Source organism: Periplaneta americana, chromosome 2, assembly GCF_040183065.1.
Source record: "Periplaneta americana isolate PAMFEO1 chromosome 2, P.americana_PAMFEO1_priV1, whole genome shotgun sequence".
NCBI classification, from domain to species: Eukaryota; Metazoa; Arthropoda; class Insecta; order Blattodea; family Blattidae; genus Periplaneta; species Periplaneta americana.
The window spans coordinates 37,169,383-37,189,847 of NC_091118.1; the positions used below are offsets into that span (position 1 = coordinate 37,169,383).

The 20,465-nt window shown below is 38.1% G+C and overlaps 2 protein-coding genes across 5 annotated transcripts in view; one reads left to right on the plus strand and one right to left on the minus strand.

Annotated features, from left to right (window-relative positions):
• Window positions 1-20,465, plus strand: part of LOC138692576 (cyclin-J-like) — a 36,542-nt gene that overhangs the window by 4,468 nt on the left and 11,609 nt on the right. For all 4 annotated transcript variants that reach the window (XM_069815596.1, XM_069815573.1, XM_069815588.1 and 1 more), the window contains exons 3-4: window positions 5,377-5,548; window positions 8,807-9,094. In XM_069815596.1, the coding sequence (XP_069671697.1) occupies window positions 5,377-5,548; window positions 8,807-9,094 (460 nt within the window). The remainder of the gene's footprint in view (window positions 1-5,376; window positions 5,549-8,806; window positions 9,095-20,465) is intronic.
• Window positions 11,936-15,250, minus strand: LOC138692517 (beta-mannosidase-like). Its single transcript, XM_069815494.1, has one exon. It carries the CDS (start codon window positions 15,233-15,235, stop codon window positions 12,542-12,544), a length of 2,694 nt encoding a protein of 897 aa, XP_069671595.1. The 5' UTR covers window positions 15,236-15,250; the 3' UTR covers window positions 11,936-12,541.

Below are 20,465 nucleotides of genomic sequence, written 5' to 3' on the forward strand. Positions count from 1 at the left end.
AATTGGAGATTTCTCCTTCGAAGAGGTGGAAAAATTCAAATATCTTGGAGCAACAGTAACAAATATAAATGACACTCGGGAGGAAATTAAACGCAGAATAAATATGGAAAATGCATGTTATTATTCGGTTGAGAAGCTCTTATCATCCAGTCTGCTGTCCAAAAACCTGAAAGTTAGAATTTATAAAACAGTTATATTACTGGTTCTTCTGTATGGTTGTGAAACTTGGACTCTCACTCTGAGAGAGGAACATAGGTTAAGGGTGTTTGAGAATAAGGTGCTTAGGAAAATATTTGGAGCTAAGAGGGATGAAGTTACAGGAAAATGGAGAAAGTTACACAACACAGAACTGCACGCATTGTATTCTTCACCTGACATAATTAGGAACATTAAATCCAGACATTTGAGATGGGCAGGGCATGTAGCACGTATGGGCGAATCCAGAAATGCATATAGAGTGTTAGTTGGGAGACCGGATGGAAAAAGACCTTTAGGGAGGCCGAGACGTAGATGGGAGGATAATATTAAAATGGATTTGAGGGAGGTGGGGTATGATGATAGAGACTGGATTAATCTTGCACAGGATAGGGACCACTGGTGGGCTTATGTGAGGGCGGCAATGAACCTTTGGGTTCCTTAAAAGCCATTTGTAAGTAATTATTATTATTATTATTATTATTATTATTATTATTATTATTATTATTATTATTATTCAATGCCATAGCATCGTGGTCTAAGGCATCATGCCTGAACTTGCATTACAGAATGAGGACTTACCTCATGGGCAAGAAATTTTATCATGAAATTTAGGCCAGTGCTTTTGGGATCAGCATCGTAATCGATTTGGGAAGCTACAACAGGTAGCAAAATCCGGTTTCGAAAAGCAGCTATAACAGCTGGAAAGGTCATCATTCTGACTACACGAAAAGGTTGTTCCATGTCAAATCATCACACCTCCCAACCCGGCCATCTCAGATGTACATGAAATTTGGTAGGATATCAAATTGTGCATGAAGTGACACGCACGCGCGTATGCACACACACACACACACACACATTCGAGCCTTCCTTGCTCGAGGTTGCAGGTTTGATCCTGGCCCAGGCCGATGACATTTGAGTGTGCTTAAATGCGATAGGCTGATGTCAGTAGATTTACTGGCATGTAAAAGAACTCATGCAGGACTGAATTCCAGCACACCAGTGACACTGATATAACCTCTGCAGTTCCGAATATCGTTAAATAAATGATAATTTTTAAAAATTTACAATTTTAAGGTAGGCCAGGGTAATTGTAAACAAATGCTGTGAGAAATACAAAACTGTCAATATAAAAATTTTAATTTGGGGAATATTTAAATTAACATGTTGGCTAACCTACAAAGCAGTTTGGCTCCAAATAGCAGTAACTGCTTAGTTGTGAACAAATGTTTTGTAAGAGTCTACAAAAAAGTTGAGAAAGAATTTTGCTTCACCTTCATTTTTGGCATTGTAAGTAAATGTACAGTGCTATTTTTTAAGAATATGTTGTATAGTAGTTAACATTTATTACAATGGTTTTGAGATCTCCCATAACCTCAGTTCATTAAATTATGACGTGTTTACATTTGCCCAATAGTTTTAATTGCTTAAACATATTTTACTATGGTTACATTTCGTACTTTTCAGTAATCAAAGAGACTCCCATCCAACAACACTGTAGAGAATTTAGAGAGGGTTGTCACAGGTGTGAAAAATAGTAACTACAGTTATTGTGAAGCTCAGGAGAGGTACTGAGTTCCTATATCGTCATATATCATAGGTTAAAGGGACGAAATGTACCAGTGACCAAAATTGGAGTTGGAAGGAGTACACCTCTTTCTTCTGAAACAGAACAAAACATGTTCAGTGTCTGATAGCCCGTGCGAAAATTGGTGTTTACAATTACCCCCCTCTCGAAGGGGAAATTTTAAACAGGTGGGGTAAATGTAAACTAGCAATTAAAGGATGAAAAAAGTCAACCTTATTATTTTAAACCCATTTTCAGGGAAAAGAAAGATCTAAAAATAACACAATGTTTCTTTGTCATGCTTAACGTTACTGAAGGTTGTGTAATGTGGAAATATATTTGAAATCAATCAAAAGTGTTTACAATTACCCTGGTCTACACTACATAAAAACTGTCCATTCCTTATTATGCAATGTAGCAATAAAAACTGTCCATTCTTTATTAAGCAGTGTATCAAGTTCTGGTATTCACAAATAAACACCTTGACAGTATATTATCAACGTTTATCAGTGTTTACATAGTTGTTAACTCGTATGAGCGCTACACTTTGACATTGCACGAGATAAAGCATAAGAAACGACCTGGCTGTTCTCAGAGTACATTCTGTTCACAATAAATCTGATTCCCCTGTCATGGGAAATTTGAACTACTCATCATCACGCACTTGAATAGCCATATCATTATCTGCTATCTGAATTCTGATAATTATGGAGTGCTGTGTAAATATAAGAGGTTAGAGCATGCAGAGAATGAATGGATAATGAACTGTTCTGATTGGATAATAAAGCTCATGCACCACTTTATTGCTTTATAAGGAAATTCCTGACATGATACATTTATATTCGAGATACACTAAAGAAATATTGTAACTTTTTGACATGAAAAGTTTACTTTGACGTCATTCGTGTTATCATGGAAACAAGTGTAAAATGAACTTCGTGTCTCTTGGTTTTTCATGCAGTCCCTCTCGCTGCATTCTCTGTTTAATGCGCCTCAAGATTTTCTACGCAGTCCTGGAAATATTGGGTAGTATTGCCATTACTGCCTTGAAAAACCATTTTATTGTAGGCCTATCTGTTTTAGTTTATTATAAAGGGTCCAGCAGAATGATCTCCCCGATTTGAAACTTAAATAAAAAAGAGCAACATAGATCCCATTCAAAATTTTGTTTTACCATCTTACAGTTCAGAATTCTTGCCATTCTGACATCACTTTGTTTCAAAGATAATATCGTCCAAATGCTTGCCCTCACAAGCTATATAGGGGAGACTGTTGTACCTTTAAACACTTTTCATATTTTATTTTCTTTTAATTTTGGGAAATGATATTTTTTAAATTAAAAATACTTTAAATAATTATTGAAGATTCCTTTACAACTTCGTGTATATATTTTCCTGTTCTACACATCTATTAAGGATGGAAAAAATAAAATTTAATATGTTCAAAGGTACAACAGGTTCATGTACCTTAGAACATACTCTCTTGTAAGTTGGAACACGTGGAATATAGGTGGGAATATAGCTGTAAAAACTGATAATCATATTTAAAATGTATTCGCAATCATAAACCATAGCAGGCTTCTCTGATTTAGATTTTATTTCCTGGAGGAACAATACCTGCTTCAACAGCTTTCTTCAAGGCATCTAGATCAATTGGAGGCCTCTTATCTCCAGACTTACTTAGTGACATGATCTTAATATAAAAGAAAGACAAAAACCAATAGTATCGTGTACTTTGGAACATGTTCCATGGTACAAGATGTTCAGTGTTCAAAGGTACAAGAGGGTGCACGTTTAAACAAATATGGCTACCAAAACTAGAGATTCGAATACGGAAATTAAAATATGTTATTACTCACCAGATAATACGGAACACATTGTACTTAATGGATGGTAATAAATACAATCGGGTTTTATGTTAGATAATATATATGATTGAATGAAATGTTTACTTTTGGTACTGAAAAAGATTCTTTCGTTCACAGAACTCACATTTTGCAATAAATCAAACCAAAACTACGACCAGATCTACTTAGTGGCTTTCTCTACAATCTACTTCAGTTTGAGACGTCGAGGTAGTAGCAAAAAATAAAAAACAAAAAATGTTCAAAGGTACAGCAGTCTCCCCTACTCCTCAAACAGTGACTGTGCGTCCTTCTGCCCCAAAAAGTATGACTCTATTATTTCAAATTGTGCTAAGCTCATCAAATGGTAACATGCTCTCTGTGAAGAGGTCGCTTATGCATTTCTGGAGGATTTTCTAGGGCTTAATATCGAATGTTTTGTTTGTTGACGCAGCCCGGCAAATGAAAGTGAGCTTAGTTACTACTGAGCACATTAGCGTCACCAGGAACATTTTCCAATATAGTCTCGCAAGCATCTTGGCGGTTAAGCCAGTTATGTTGCCAACGTTCCTGACCCACCATAACTTTGTAGAGATGGAATTTGAGATTTAGATGTAACATTCTTCTGACACTCGAATCAGATATTCCCAGTGCCAGAATATGTTTAATAGCTGAACGTCAGGTGTCGAGATGTTGTTGTTGATGTTTTCTAATGCCAGGCATTTGACAATAAAGTAATTTGACCTCTTGCACTCCAATATTTTTTAAAAATATTATCATGGTCAGTCACTGAAGCACAGATTTTTCCGAATCCATTTCTTGATTTGAATTGCACAATGGGCAAGGTGTCGAGATGTGGTAACAGTGATTTCTCGGGAGTTTGAACGTTGCGACATCTACCGTACGACTTTTATTTGAAAGTTGAATCTTTTGTATGAAACTTCTCATCCATAACAGTATCGTTTTCTTATCAGGAATTTTTTTTCGTATCACCTACTCTAAAATGAGTACGAAATTGCTGCTGCATTGCAATCACAGAATCAACAATTTTTTAATGTTTCAACAAAAAATGCACGATGTTCACCTGTCTACACCATGATGGTAATTTAAATGGCACTACTTGGGCTGCTCAAAGATATATACCAATCAAGTGCAACTATCAAGAAACCTGTGCAGCAGTCAATTCAAACAGAGGAGATCATTCTGTCGGACCCTGTATTATATTTCATTTGGTTTGTAGTGTTGGTTCTAATTGTGTGGAAGAGAAGGACTGAAGACCTTAACTCTACCAGATGAATAAGTAAATAACTGTTGTAGGAAAAAAATTGTAAACAACATTTACCTTGATATATTGATGCTGTCTCATTCTAGTACGTCAGTAACAGCTGAGTATATAACCACAGTCTACTATATACAGTCACGAAGCTTGAGTTTTGAGGGTGCTAGAAACAATAGACTGTGACTGTTCTATTTTGCATTGCCTGTAATGAGGCGATATTAGCGATCCTAGTGGTGAGCAACTATCTAATGTTTGCATATTTACTACGTGTTGAGCTTCGCGACTGTATATACTAGACTGTGATATAACTAGTAAATAAAGAAAGTGAAGAGAGACATTTTGAACAAGAAAAAGGAGTGCAATAATCAAATGTGCTGTAGTTCATTGACACATGAAACAAGAACCACAACTTGTTGTGTGCATGAATGATATAAGTGACTCTGTTCATAATCTAGTTTGTTTCAAGATTCTTGTTTCCTTTTTTTACAGTTCAAATATCGATCTATCTTAGTTGCTTGGATGCGGTCCATTGCAGAGGACCTTCACTTGAACAATGCTGCAATCCATCTTGCTGTGTATCTCCTTGATATTTTCATGGACAACCATAGGATTGAAGAAGAACGGTTGAACTTTGTGGCATTAGTGTGTATTTTGTTGGCAGGTGTGTATTTAACTGAAGTATCAGAAGTTATAAGCTCAAATAATTATGTAGCTATGTTGTATGAAGTTCTCTACTATGGCTCAAATGAGAGGTAGTGTGGTACGAATTTATTAAGCCGAAGTTTGATTCATGACAAGAAAATAGGGATCTGAGTTCTTGTCATTGGGAGTGTGTGTATGTCAATGCCATGTGTTTAGAACAGTGGTTTTGTGATATGTTAACGACACTGTTAGATATACGTGGTGTGTCTAAAAAGTTCGGTGAATGGTGTCATATCTGAACGGCAACTTGGCGCATGCGCATAGTTCTTCAGAGACTTGGGGAGAATCGATACACAGCATGCAATGCATGTGACTGACAGTGTAAACAGACTGCGACCAGTTGAACGTAGTCAGTGTGAGAGGAATTGTCACAGTGCAATGGATCAACGTGTAAACATCAAGTTCTGCTACAAATTGGGGAAGACTGCAACGAAGACACATGAAATGTTGGTGCAGGTGTACGGGAGGGAAGCCGTGAGCAGAAAATGTGTTTACGAATGGTTTAAACGCTTCCGTGAAGGGAAGGAAACAATTGAGGATGAGCCATGTTCAGGTCGGCCATCGACAAGCAGAACCCCAGAAATGATCGAGAAAGTGCGACAATTGCTGGCACAAGATCGGCGACTGACTCTAAGAATGATTGCGGAGGAATTAGACATTAGCAAGGACACTGTGCACACCATCTTCCGCGATGATTTGGGTAAGCTGAAGATCTGCTCCCGATCTGTGCCGCACAAACTCACAGACGAGCAGAAAGCAAAACGGATGGAAACTTCTGGTGATTTCATTTCCATGTGTGACCAGGACCCATTGCTTCTGAAAACCATCGTCACGGGAGATGAGACCTGGTGCTACCAGTTCGATCTGGAATCAAATCGGCAATCGATGTTATGGTGTTCACCGACTTCCCCGTGACCAAAAAAAAAGCCGTCTGCAAAAATCCAGGGTGTTCAAGAACAGTTACTATCTTCTGAGCCAGGAATTGGCGTACACGGTTCGCACAGTGTGCAGGGGCATTGTCATGGAGCAGCATCCATTTTCCAGTCCTGTGCAACTCTGGCCGAACCCGCCGGATACGCTGTAGCAATCGGTTCAAAACGGACTGGTAAAATGCAGCATTAATGGTTTGACCTGCAGGAACAAATTCCTTGTGGATGATGCTGTTGTTGTCGAAGAAGGCGATCAACAGTGTTTTCACCTTGGAGTTTTGCAGACGGCTTTTTTTTGGTCACAGGGAAGTCGGTGAACATCATGACATCGATTGCCGATTTGATTCCAGATCGAACTGGTAGCACCAGGTCTCATCTCCCGTGACGATGGTTTTCAGAAGCAATGGATCCTGGTCACACATGGAAATAAAATCACCAGAAGTTTCCATCCGTTTTGCTTTCTGCTCGTCTGTGAGTTTGTGCGGCACAGATCGGGAGCAGATCTTCCGCTTACCCAAATCATCGCGGACGATGATGTGCACCGTGTCCTTGCTAATGTCCAATTCCTTCGCAATCAATCTTAGAGTCAGTCGCCGATCTTGTGCCAGCATTTGTCGCACTTTCTCGATCATTTCTGGGGTTCTGCTTGTCAATGGCCGACCTGAACGTGGCTCATCCTCAATTGTTTCCTTCCCTTCACAGAAGCGTTTAAACCATTCGTAAACACATTTTCTGCTCATGGCTTCCCTCCCGTACACCTGCACCAACATTCCATGTGTCTTCGTTGCAGTCTTCCCCAATTTGTAGCAGAATTTGATGTTTACACGTTGCTCCATTGCGCTGTGACACTTCCTCTCACACTGACTACGTTCAACTGGTCGCAGTCTGTTTACACTGCCAGTCACATGCATTGCATGCTGTGTATCAATTCTCCCCAAGTCTCTGAAGAACCATGCGCATGCGCAAGCACATGCGCCAAGTTGCCGTTCAGATATGACACCATTCACCAAACTTTTTAGACACACCATGTATTACTAATTTTGATTACATATTAGGAATTAATTTACTCTTAAAGTATGAATAGGGCCTATAAACAAAATATCCGAAATATTGTTATGAATATAATTGTGACCTATTGCGTGAAAAGGGACTTTAAGTTGTAAAAGGAAATTTTACAGGAGAACAAAATAACTAATTTGCGGTGTAAAAACTGCATTTCTATGTTTTGACATCTTGCACTATTTGTAGGCTTTTTTTTACATACTAAACTAGGACGTAGATTTACATAGTGCTTCTTAAATAACTAAATCTTTCTTATAGTTGCTAAGAAAACAAGCGAAAACTTTAATTGCATTTTTCTCGAAAAGTAGCTACATAATGTAATATCAACATTCAATAAGTAATATATTAAAAACTATAGCACCTAGAACCATGAATTTTTTTTTTTTTAATGCTCAGTATGTCATCCTCTTTTTGAAACCACAAAAAATGAAAAATTCGACTTTAGGTTTCATTTCCTGCAACTAATCACAACAGATTACAGTATTAAATTTTAGTTGATGCCTGTAACTCGGGAATTCAAATTTTGGGAGTTACGACAGTATTATCACAGTCTACTATATACAGTTACGAAGCTTGAGTTGTGAGGGTATTAGGAACAATAGACTATGCCGGTACTATTTCGCATTGTCTGTAATGAGGCGATATTAGCGATCCTAGTGGTTAGCAACTATCTATGGATGCATATTTATTACGTATTCAGCTTCATGACTGTATATACTAGACTGTGGTATTATAGTAAAGGTTGTTGTAGTAGTAAATAAAGATGTTTACAGATGTATGTTAACTTTGGAAATATCACTACAACATAGGTCTGAATCAGTGGTGCACAACCCGCTGCCCATGGGCCTCATGTGGCCCATCACTATGTTTGCTGCGGCCTGATACTAAAGTTTGAAACTCAAAATTTAAAAAAATATTTGAACAGATCTGTATTATTAATTACTATAAATTACAGTAATCATAATTAGTAAGACTTTTTGTAAATTATTTATTATTATAGGATATTTACGGCCCTCCAAAAGAACATTTTTTTTTTAAATTGGCCTGCAGTATTCATAAGGTTGAGCACCCCTGGTCTAAATGATTCAATTATTATCGAATTAATTACGGTAATTAAAGCTCTACAGCGTTTCCATTAAGATCTCAAAATCATTTCTTTGCACCATTTCAGTACTTTCTAATAAGCAAGTAAAAATGTCTAATGTGAACTCCAATTCTTTTTCCAGCAAAGACGGAAGAGCGAGATGCAAATGTGCCAAAGATATCGGAGCTGAATACACGAGTAGGGAATCAGTACCCAGCAACAGACTTCATTTCCTTAGAGTTCATGGTGATGCACTTCTTCCATTGGAATTTGGTGATTCCCACTGCAGCTCATTTCGCAGAGTACTTCACCGTGTTCGCCACGTCATTGTCTGACATGAACAGCGCTCCTCCACAGTTCAACACGTACCCAGACCTGCGTAATGCAGTTCAGCAGTACATCCGAGATTTTCTGGATCTGTCCTTGCAAGGTAAGTGAGCCCCATCATAACTCCTCCTTCACTTCACGGTTTATTGTTCATTCATGTTCTGAATGCTGGTGATAGTCTACAGCAGTGATTTCCAACTAGCCAACTTCCTCCTCTTGGAGCACGGGCATAGAGCATTCATTAAGGGCCATTCACAAAGGTAAACGCAAATGCGACATGAACACTGAAGTTTGTGGTCAGCTTATTTAATGTGACAGTGATTTTCGTGAACATTAACATTTCGTCAGTTTACAAGCAAAACACATTAAGTCAAAAATGTAACTTCTGGGAAAAATGCGTGTATAATGTACATAACATATGTGTATAAACTTAGAATTGGAAAATGAAATTCATATAAAAAGAAACAACTTAAGGTATGGTCACAATTCGCTACTTTTGCAGTGCTGCAGTAAAAAAAACTGCGCAACTCTTGTACTGCTACATGTGAAGAACGTGCAACCTGAAAAGTAGCGGCTGCCGAATCTGCTGCCCGCTACTTTTCCATGCTGCACGCAGCTTAAAAGTAGCGACGTGTGAACAGGGTTCTCGGGGTTGCAGCCACAGCATTTTTGATATCAGTTTTGTTGAAACTTTTGCTGCAGGTGCGACCAGTGTTACCACCCAAATGTGCCAATGATACTTTTATTGTTTGGATATATTTTAATGTTAAATGTGATGAAAATATATTATTTGTAACAGTTATTAAATACACAACACAGTCTGAGCATAATTGCTGACGATATAATTCATTTTTAAAATTTTCCGTAGTGTAGTTCCAAACAGGAGGGTTGCCAACATTGATTACGTGAATATGCGTTTTTAAAAGCTTTATAGTAAAAATAATGTCAATTTCTGAATACTAGATATGACAGAAAAGCAAATAATAAATAAGGAAGCTTTCGCATGAGTTTCTTAATAATGCGAACATAACCACAAAATGTATATTGAGAAGTCAACACGGAGATGGAAACCTGCAGCATGACTGCGGCTGCAAAAGTAGCGCCTTGTGTGTGAACAGACTCGCAACCTCCAGTTGCAACTTTTGCAGCACTCGGGTTGCGCAGCACAAAACGTAGCGTGCAGCATGCTACTTTTGGCTTACGTGTGAACACGACACGCAACTTTTGCAGCTGCAGTACAAAAGTTGCGCTGCAAAAGTAGCGATGTGTGACCGTACCTTTACTAAAAATAATATTTTGAGTATTCAGTTTTGTCAAAAACATTCATATGCCTTCTTCTCAGAAGTAATATTTTTGACTTAATGTGTTTTGCTTGTAAACTGACGATTTAAGGTGAACGAAATTGTGAATGTAGAAGCATGCAAACTGCAAACTCCAAGCTTTTCCTTTTGCGTTAATGTCAATAATTATTTGGAGTTATGTAATATATATATATATATACAGATGGATCTCTAATGAATAAAAATGAGGAAGCTGGAGCTGAAGTTTACAGTGAATTGTTATACCAGTTGAAAGAAATAAAACTGCCTTTGAAGGATAATTACTTGCAATTTTAACTGCTATTACACAATTGATCGCCTGACCCAAGAAATTTAGAAAAGCTGTTGTACTGATAGATTCCAAAGCTGTAATAAAAGTCATCATATCCAGCAAAACACCCCATTCAACAAAATCAAAAAAATCGGAACAGTAGCACATCAATTATCAAAATTGAGTAAAATAATAACTGTTCAGTGTATACCTTCTCATGTAGGGCTTCATGGCAATGATAAAGCAAATTTCTTGGCAAAAAGAGGGACTAAAATCAATTACAAAATTCAGCAAATATGAGCTAAAAATATCATGAAAAAGAGAGTGAAACAAAAATATGAAAAAATTACAAAGGAAAACATAAAAGGGGAAAAATGGGAAAATATCCATGAAGAATTCAAACTTAACAGAAAGAAACCACGAAAAAAAGCAGTCACATTATTCCGTTTGGCAACAGGTCATAAATGCTTAGCAGAACATTTGCACCAAACCAATATCCTCAACTCACCAGGATGCACATTATGCAATAGTCAGGACCCAATGAACGAGCAAGATCTCAAGCAGAAGGAAAACAAGATCTCACACCTCTGCCAGGATGCCAAGTTCCTGCAGCACCACCTTCGTCCAGCCCTCAGGAGAAAACGACGACACTTGGGGGTACAGAACCCCATCATTCTTCATGATAATGCAAAGAGTCATACCGCTGCTGCTGTCAAGGACCTCTTGCGTCGCTGGCAATGGGAGATCTTGGAACATCCTCTGTTCTCACCCGATATGATCCATGCGATTACGATCTTTTCACCAAAGTGAAAGAACCACTGCGAGGGACCCGGTACAATACCAGAGATGAACTTATCCATGCTATAGGGCGGTCAATACGGAACATCAACAAAGATGGACGCGCTGATGGTGTACGACGCCTTCCAAACATTTGGCAAAAGGTAATAAATAAGGGGGGTGACTATATAGAAGGTACGTAAATGTTGTACCTCTGTGAATGAAGCCATGTCAGAAATATCTAACTGTTGCCATTACTTTTTATCCAACCCAAGTAAATGAAAGAGGAAGCAATTGTGTATTGTTTAGAAGAGGTGTAAATTGGACTTTTTAAATTGCTAGTAATACAGTAATTCAAACGTGTTAAAGAGTGTCTCTGTTTTCGCATTCTAATAACCTTTCTTTTATAATTATCCTCTATATATATAATCAACACGCACGCGCACACACACACACTCACACTCCTCTCTCTCTCTCTCTCTCTCTCTCTCTCTCTCTCTCTCTTGAAAGAATTATTTTGTAATATATAGCGTGTTACTGGAAACAGATTATGTAAAGTAAATAAAATGATAAACAGTAAGAATTTATGAAACATATATTGATATTCATTTTTTAATTCTCTTACATGAAATAATACCTCTGATTTAAAAATGCAAGAAACATTAGAGCTTTCTATAACATGCGGCATTGAAGGGTTTTTTTAGAAAAAAAGTGGGAAACTGTCTAATTTTCGGAGGGAAGGTGGTTTGGAATGTGAAGAATTCGTACAGGACGTCATTTGACTTGAAAATATATTAGAAAATAGGTAAAAATTAGGAAGAATTGATCGGTGTAGATAATCTAAACGTGGTTATTTAACATGTGAAATAAAGAGGTAGAACACTTGAAAATATTATGTGAAATGCAAATTTCACTTCACTTAATATAAGTATGTAAGAAATATAAAAAACTAAACTAACTTAATCTAACCTGTCACAGATTCGTTTATGCAACACATACCAAAAATCTAAACTAACCTGTTACCGATTCATTTATAAAAGACATACGAAAAGCCTAAACTAACCCAACATAACATAACTTAACCTGTCACAGATTCCCGCATCGGAGAACTTAGCAAATTCAAATTGGAAGTGTCAGTGTCGCATACTATAAAAAACCAAACATTATTTTACATATGTATTTTTCACTGAAAATCAGCAAGTGAAACAATTGTAATAGCTTGCTTCAACTGATCACTACTGATACTTTGTTTTGCATTGAACTGTATTCTTCGAGTAGGCGTAACCATTATGAAACCATTGTCTGAGAAGTGACCCTCAATATTGTCTGTTTCTAGCAACACAAATAATGCCACTCCATCTGTCTTTATATCTACCTCAAATTCATTAGCCTCTGCTCCAGGTGTCACAGTATCTACAACAATATTTGCTCTTTTAAAATTAACAAGGTTTCCGAGAGATGACGGAAACACAAAATTATTTGGACTAATTACTTGTCCATCTTGTGCACTCAGTGTGAAGTATAGGAAACAACTCTGTAATACATCATCCTCACATCCGGCAGTATGCAGAAAATCACTAAGATATAAATCAACTTCTTTACCAGCAGATGCACTACGTAGTGTGTGGTTAGAAGAGACTTCGTATACAGGAGTTAGACTGTCCCATTTGTACACAGAAATCGTGAGCAATGTCTCCATATCCTGCAAGAGATCTGATATAAGATGCACTTCTAAGTTTCCACTATCTGTCACAAAGGGAGACACAAGAACCGGCGCAAAGAAATTGCATGCGAAATAATGTAGTATTTTCCATTTCCCCCCTAATTCTATAGAAGCCCAAGATGGTGCCTGCCAGATGTCATTCAGTTGCCAGTATAGGGCACCCATTGTTAGTCCCTGTCCATCTGACAGCAGTGTGCTTCTCCATCGTCTGTAATTCTCAGTTTCAGTTTTGATGGCCATGGCTTGATAAATCTGGCTGAAATATATGAAGGTCTGATATTCTTCTGGACTGGTTATGTCTGCTGGAACTGGGAGACTTTGTAGCATTTCTATCTGCATCTCAGAATTTCCTCCAGGATGGTGTTGTCTGTGGTCAGAGAAGTCTGATGCCAAACTCCAGTCTGAAGGTTCTGACACTGCTGACAAGGTTTTGAATGATGGAAGAGACTGGAAACCATATTCTGATGCAAAACGTGTCTTTGGATAGGTGGAAGGTTGCCATCCAATGCCTAAATAGTTGTAATAGTGTATGTCTCCATATAGCGAACTGCCAGGATTATCAGCTATGTAGCCCTCCTTTTCAGTTTCTAATCCATTTGATGGACTGGACACAACGAAGGGACGATCGTCTTCTGCCTGCACTGCAGTACGTATCGTATCTACATAAAGTTTGATGTAATCTGCTTTGTATATACTGTAATTACTGCCACTAGTACCATACCAGTTGTCCCTGAGAGCGCCTTCATTTTCATTATTGCCTGCCCATATTGCAAGACTTGGGTGATGTTGAAGTCTTCGAACTTGCTGCTTCACTTCAGTTGTAACGGACTGGAGGAATTCTTCATTTGTGGGATATAGAGCACATGCAAACATGAAGTCTTGCCAGATTAATATTCCCATCTCATCTGCCAGTTGATAGAAGAGATCTGATTCGTATAACCCACCACCCCACACACGCAGCATATTCATGTGGGCCTTTTTGCTTGATGACAGAAGGTGATGGATTGTTACTGGATCAGCTGATTTTTCAGGAAGAACATGTGATGGTATCCAATTGGACCCTTTTGAAAATATTGGCACATCATTTACTTTAACATAAAAGGTGAGGCCAGTCCCCTCTTCCACAGGATCCTGTACTAGTTCAATTGTCCTGAAACCCACTTTCAACGAGGTTTGACTTACCTCCTGTTCAGAACTGTCCTGAAATGTGACAGACAAATTATAAAGTTTCTGAGCACCAAACTCATTAGGCCACCACAATTCAACTTCTTCCTTTGGAACCTCTATTTGGACAGTTGCTTTGAGGTCCCCACTTTGATCTGGTGTTAATGTTGCCTCTTTTGTAACAGTCATAGGTTGTGTGTCAAGTTGAAGAATGACTTCGAATTTACCACTCACTTCTGAAACTTCCTCTCCAGATTCCAGAAATACATTAACGTCTATGAGCCAATGATCTTCCATTTGTTGTATATTTGTTGTCACATCCCGAATCACAGCTGTGTCAAAAGCTTCCAACACCACACTCTTCCAGAGCCCTGCAGAAGGAAAGGCAGGTCCCCAATCCCACGAAAACGATGCCTGCATCTTCCGAAGGAAGTTAGCATGACACTCCCCTCTGTATTCTTTCGGAACACAATCTGGTGGCACAACGTAGTTTTTGGCTTGTTCTTCAGATCTGGCTTGAGCTGCAGTTATAGCTGATTGAAATCTCACCTCAAGATGGTTTTCACCACTTTGGATAACTGACTTGATGGGAAATGAGTAGCGAACAAACATGTTATCACAGTCGCCAATATGTTCGTCATTGAGGTAGACAGAAGCAACAGTGTCAACTCCGTGAAACACCAAGAAGATTTGTTGTTTCTGAATTAACTCTGGCGCAACTTGAAAGTTAGTGGAGTAAGTCCAATCATCCCTGCTGACCCAGCGATATTCAATGTCATTGAAGCGATAATAGATGTCTTGTGAGAGTATGCCAGCTGTCCGCAAATCAGTGTAAATTCCTCCAGGAACTACAGCATCAGCTTCTATACTCCCATTTGCATTTCGAACTGTCCAAGTTCCATCTAGTGTTGAAGAATCTCGTATAAGTGTAGTATCTGCATAAGCTGTCAGTATGAGTATTGCAGCTGTCAGTAACAACGTCCGCGCCATGATCAGACTGTAGAAACATTCAGCTCCTGTAACATATTATTTGCCTTATTATCAGATGTCATATCTCTGTAGTGTCCGCTATTGTCATTGTCAATTGATTGCCTTATCAATCAAGGCTAAACAAGATAAAGAGATATTTGGAAAGTGTAACATTTACGTAATGCATTTGTCTTGTTTATTCATTGTTTTTATTCTGCTGGAATGCCTACATTGTATTTACGTTGAAAGATGTGGAAAAATCTAAACTAGGATTAAATTTAAAAAAATAGCACTCAAGTCTATACTCAATATTATCTACCAAGTGCTTTTTTTTTTACTTTTTTTTTTTTTTTAAGAGATAAAAGCATATCCATTATTCTTGACACATAGTTCTTCTTTTACATGCCATAGAACTGAATAACTGTAAGCAAAACACTCCATAAATACCAGTATCTGACATCTCTTGCATATTGATAGATTCCTTTTTAAAAGTCATCTGCTGGTATATTGTACGAGTAACTTGGTTTTAAATTTATTACAAATACCATAGACACTGACTTAGGGGAGGGGCAAGGCACTTTCTGTTCCCTCAACTTAATATTGCCAGGGTTATCCCTCTCCCAATAAAATCAGTAAAGAAGCCTCGCCCTTCCAAATAATTCCATCACAGATTCCTCATGTTAGAAAAAAAAAGTGATTAATTTCTTTAAATGATGAATTAGGACATTATCCAAAATGGTTATTTCATATCCATAGTCAGCTGCCGCAATGTATATGAAGGGTCCAGGGAAAAACACGTTTAGTCACATTTTGCAAATTTTTCAGGAGAGCGTTTACAGACTTGTAGAATCAACAGTTTCTTCCAGTGTGAGCCTTCCCTTAATATACTTATAATTTGGAACCAAGCGAGTTTTTCCACTGTATGGTTAGCGGATCTTAAAGATCTCAACTTTAACTGTCAGATTCAATTAAAATATAAAAATTACTAAATTTGGACTAAACGTTTTTTTTTTCCCCTGGACTCTTCATATATTAGTGACACAACTCACAATACCCCCTTTCTTTCTTCCCTCCTGTATTTCAGATCAGTGAATTCCCGCCACAAATGATGCAGCTATGACTCCATATCTTTGTCTATGATCCAAATTTTAATCCATTTTGAATCTTGCGTACACTACTTTTAAGTGAAAATCTCAGGAATCTTCTATGCCACATCAGTAAATTTAAAAATGCAGTTATATTGTGAGACTCCAAAGCAGCTATTCTATCAATAGTCTCTAAACACACACCTTCATCTCAAACAGCAGAAATAACTAAAATGCTCTCTCAACTAATATCACTCAATAAAAGAATTGTGTTCCAATGGATACCATCCCATTGTGGAATCCTGGGAAATGAGAATGTGGATGCTTTAGCAAAGAAGGGCAGCACTGCTACTTACAGACCTGTTACTAAATCTTCGTATTACTCTGTGAAAAGATTTATTAAATCTACATACTTAGACTTCAACAAACAAAATTAGATAACACAATCCCAAGGGAAAAAATGGAACTCTCTGCATCAAAATCCACAGTTAATTCCCGATTAACACGAAAATCGTCTGTAGTTGCATTTAGATTGGCAACAGGCCATGATTGTTTGGCCAAACACCTGCATAGAATTGGAATATATCAGTCCCCTAACTGTCCATTGTGCAACTCAAACCAAGAAATGGATTCGGAACACCTCAAAATCTGTGTTTCAGTGGCTGGTCATGATAATATCTTTGAAAAATACTGGAGTGCAAGAGGTCAAATGACTTTATTGTCAAACGCCTGGCATTAAAAAACAACAACAACTTTTAACACTTGAATATAATTAATTGATTAACTAGTGGACTTACTCGTGTTAATTATGTAAGATTTGTGCAGCTTACAGCTGTTTCAGTGCTTCACGCCTAGGCTCTGAGGATGGTGATGATTGTTGTCGCGGGTGTGTGCTTGTTAAGTGATCAATGATTATGATATACTTACAAAGAATGCAGTTACATTGTCAGACTCCAAAGCAGCTATTCTATCAATAGTCTCTAAACACACACGGTAATGGGTGTTAGCCCTTCACCCAACCAAGCTGGAGGATTACCCCTTATCAGCTGTCCACGACTGCTTATTCACTTATTCGCAGCTACCCTCCATATCTGGAGGCCGTCTCCTCTATCCGCAACCTGAGGACGTGCCATGTCGTGGTGATAGGGACCCACAATAAATGGAATGATTGTGATATAACTACTAACAATCATTAATAAATAATGGATAAATATTTATTATTTATTTACAAACTGCCCCCCATTGAGGGTAGCCCTCACAGACTCACCATACCCTCAAAAAATATATACGTATGTAAACATAAGTAATGAATAATAAAAAAAACAAAGGAAAGGGCATGAAAAATTACTTACTTACTGGCTTTTAAGGAACCTGGAGGTTCATTGCCGCCCTCACATAAGTCCGTCATCAGTCCCTATCCTGAGCAAGATTAATCCAGTCTCTATCATCATATCCCACCTCCCTTAAATCCATTTTAATATTATCTTCCCATCTACGTCTCGGCCTCCCTAGAGGTCTTCTTCCCTCTGGCCTCCCAACTAACACTCTATATGCATTTATGGATTCGCCCATACGTGCTACATGCCCTGCCCATCTCAAATGTCTGGATTTAATGTTCCTAATTATGTCAGGTGAAGAATACAATGCGTGTAGTTCCCAAATATTTTCCTGAGAACCTTATTCTCAAACACCCTTAACCTATGTTCATCTCTCAAAGTGAGAGTCCAAGTTTCACAACCATAAAGAACAACCGGTAATATAACTGTTTTATAAATTCTAACTTTCAGATTTTTTGACAGCAGACTGAATGATAAAAGCTTCTCAACCGAATAATAACAGGCATTTCCCATATTTATTCTGCGTTTAATTTCCTCCCGAGTATCATTTATATTTGTTGCTGCTGGTCCAAGATATTTGAACTTCTCCACCTCTTCGGAAGATAAATTTCCAATTTTTATATTTCCATTTCGTACAATATTCTCGTCACGAGACATAATCATATACTTTGTCTTTTCAGGATTTACTTCCAAACCTATTTCTTTACTTGCTTCAACAAGAATTTCCGTGTTTTCCCTAATCGTTTGTGGATTTTCTCTTAATATATTCACATCATCCGCACAGGCAAGCAGCTGATGTAACCCGTTCAATTCCAAACCCTCTCTGTTATCCTGGACTTTCCTAATGGCATACTCTAGAGCAAAGTTAAAAATTAAAGGTGATAGTGCATCTCCTTGCTTTAGCCCACAGTGAATTGAAAATGCATCTGACAGAAATTGACCTATACGAACTCTGCTGTACGTTTCACTGAGACACATTTTAATTAATCGAACTAGTTTCTTGGGAATACCAGCCTCCAGATATGAAGGGCAGCTGTGAATATATTGAATAAGCAGTTGCGGACAGCCGATGAGGGGTGGTCCTCCAGCTTGGGGGTTGGGCAAAGGGCTAACAATCCATCACCATAAAAAACAGCTTGTTACGAAACCTCCAAATAAGCCTTGGGCATGAAAAATTAGTTACATTAATGCGGCACCATGTGATTAATTAAACTGCCCAAAATAGCACTGCAATGAACGGGACAAGAATGATAAATGAAATTAGGTTGTAATGGCAGTAAAACTAATAGCCCATGTTCATCATTGCTTTAAGGATGAACAAAGCAGTGAAAGGGAAGAGGTAGGACATGAGTATCGTAGTTTTCAACCATCTAGGTTAAGCAATTTCCATGGGTATTATATTAAGAATTGGACAATGTAGTTTTCTGTAATTTTTGTGCAGAGTTCTTGCCCCCTCCCTCTTCTCACCATACTTAAAATAAAAGTCGACACCAATGACAAGTATATATACCCGTTATTACTTATTACAGGTGATGCTTGATCAGTGTCTCCCCATGCATCGTGCATCTTCAAAATATGTTTCTCGAAACCTGGTGTAGCTCTTCACTGAAATTCTGATAAGTTCTTTCCAGCTATGTTAAATTAAATTAGGAAAAGAATAAAAAGACCACCAAATTAAACAAAAAGTTAAGGATATTATGATAATAGTATCAATAAATTATTGCGTTTAATGGCTGAATAAACTTGCATCCTAGTTTAGCCAAATGGTTGTGATAGTAAATATAGCCTAATGAAATATGTCCCTGAAATTATTTTCTTTTCCCTGAAACTTAAATTACAGTTTTGTTGGTTACATCCTTAGTCTGGGAAGGTCTTCAATTACATTAATGATTAATTTCAAGGGAAAAATTGTTCCGGGGCCGGGTATCGATCCCAGGACCTCTGGTTGAACGTACCAGCATTCTCCCAACTGAGCTACCTGGGAACTCCACCCGACACCGTCTCAACTTTTCCCTTTATATCCACACAACTCGCGTGGGCTGACGAAATGCCAGAGACCCACATCGAGTGCACACAAACTCTGTGTGACTTGGAATTGTGGTTTTCTGTTAACGTACACAGTGACGTATATATTATGCAAATCTAGTCTTTCAGGTGAAGCTCCCTGTAAAGCAGATTTGAATAATTTCAAGGGAAAAATTGTTCCGGGGCCGGGTATCGATCCCGGGACCTCTGGTTGAACGTACCAGTGCTCTCCCAACTGAGCTACCCAGGAACTCCACCCGACACTGTCTCAACTTTTCCCTTTATATCCACACAACTCGCGTGGGCTGACAAAATGCCAGAGACCCACATCGAGTGCACACAAACTCTGTGTGACTTGGAATTGTGGACAGGGTTGCATGCGTGTATAACATTTTATTCAGGTGCGTTTTAAGATCTTAGATTGCATGTATCTCAATTTGCCATATTGATGTATACGCCCTTTTTCCGACAAACCCCTCAATTCAAGAAACATTCAAACAACATAAAATCCTGAATTAGTTCTGAGAATGCACATAAATGGCTCATGCGTCAAAGAAAGTTCAGTATTAGTTTGTAACGTGTTCTGAATTCCTTGTTGGAACAAACCTTTAAGTATCATAATACAGGGTGTCATTTGAAATTTAAGAGGGGATGGAGTGAAATGTAAAATGCAATTGACACTGCTTTTAAATTTTCCCCTCGGTAACTAAATTGATGTTTTTTATTTAGGCTGGGAAGTTTTGAAATAAAAGTCCTGCAAAACAGCATAGATTATGTAGGGTATATGAAAAACAATAGACAGCC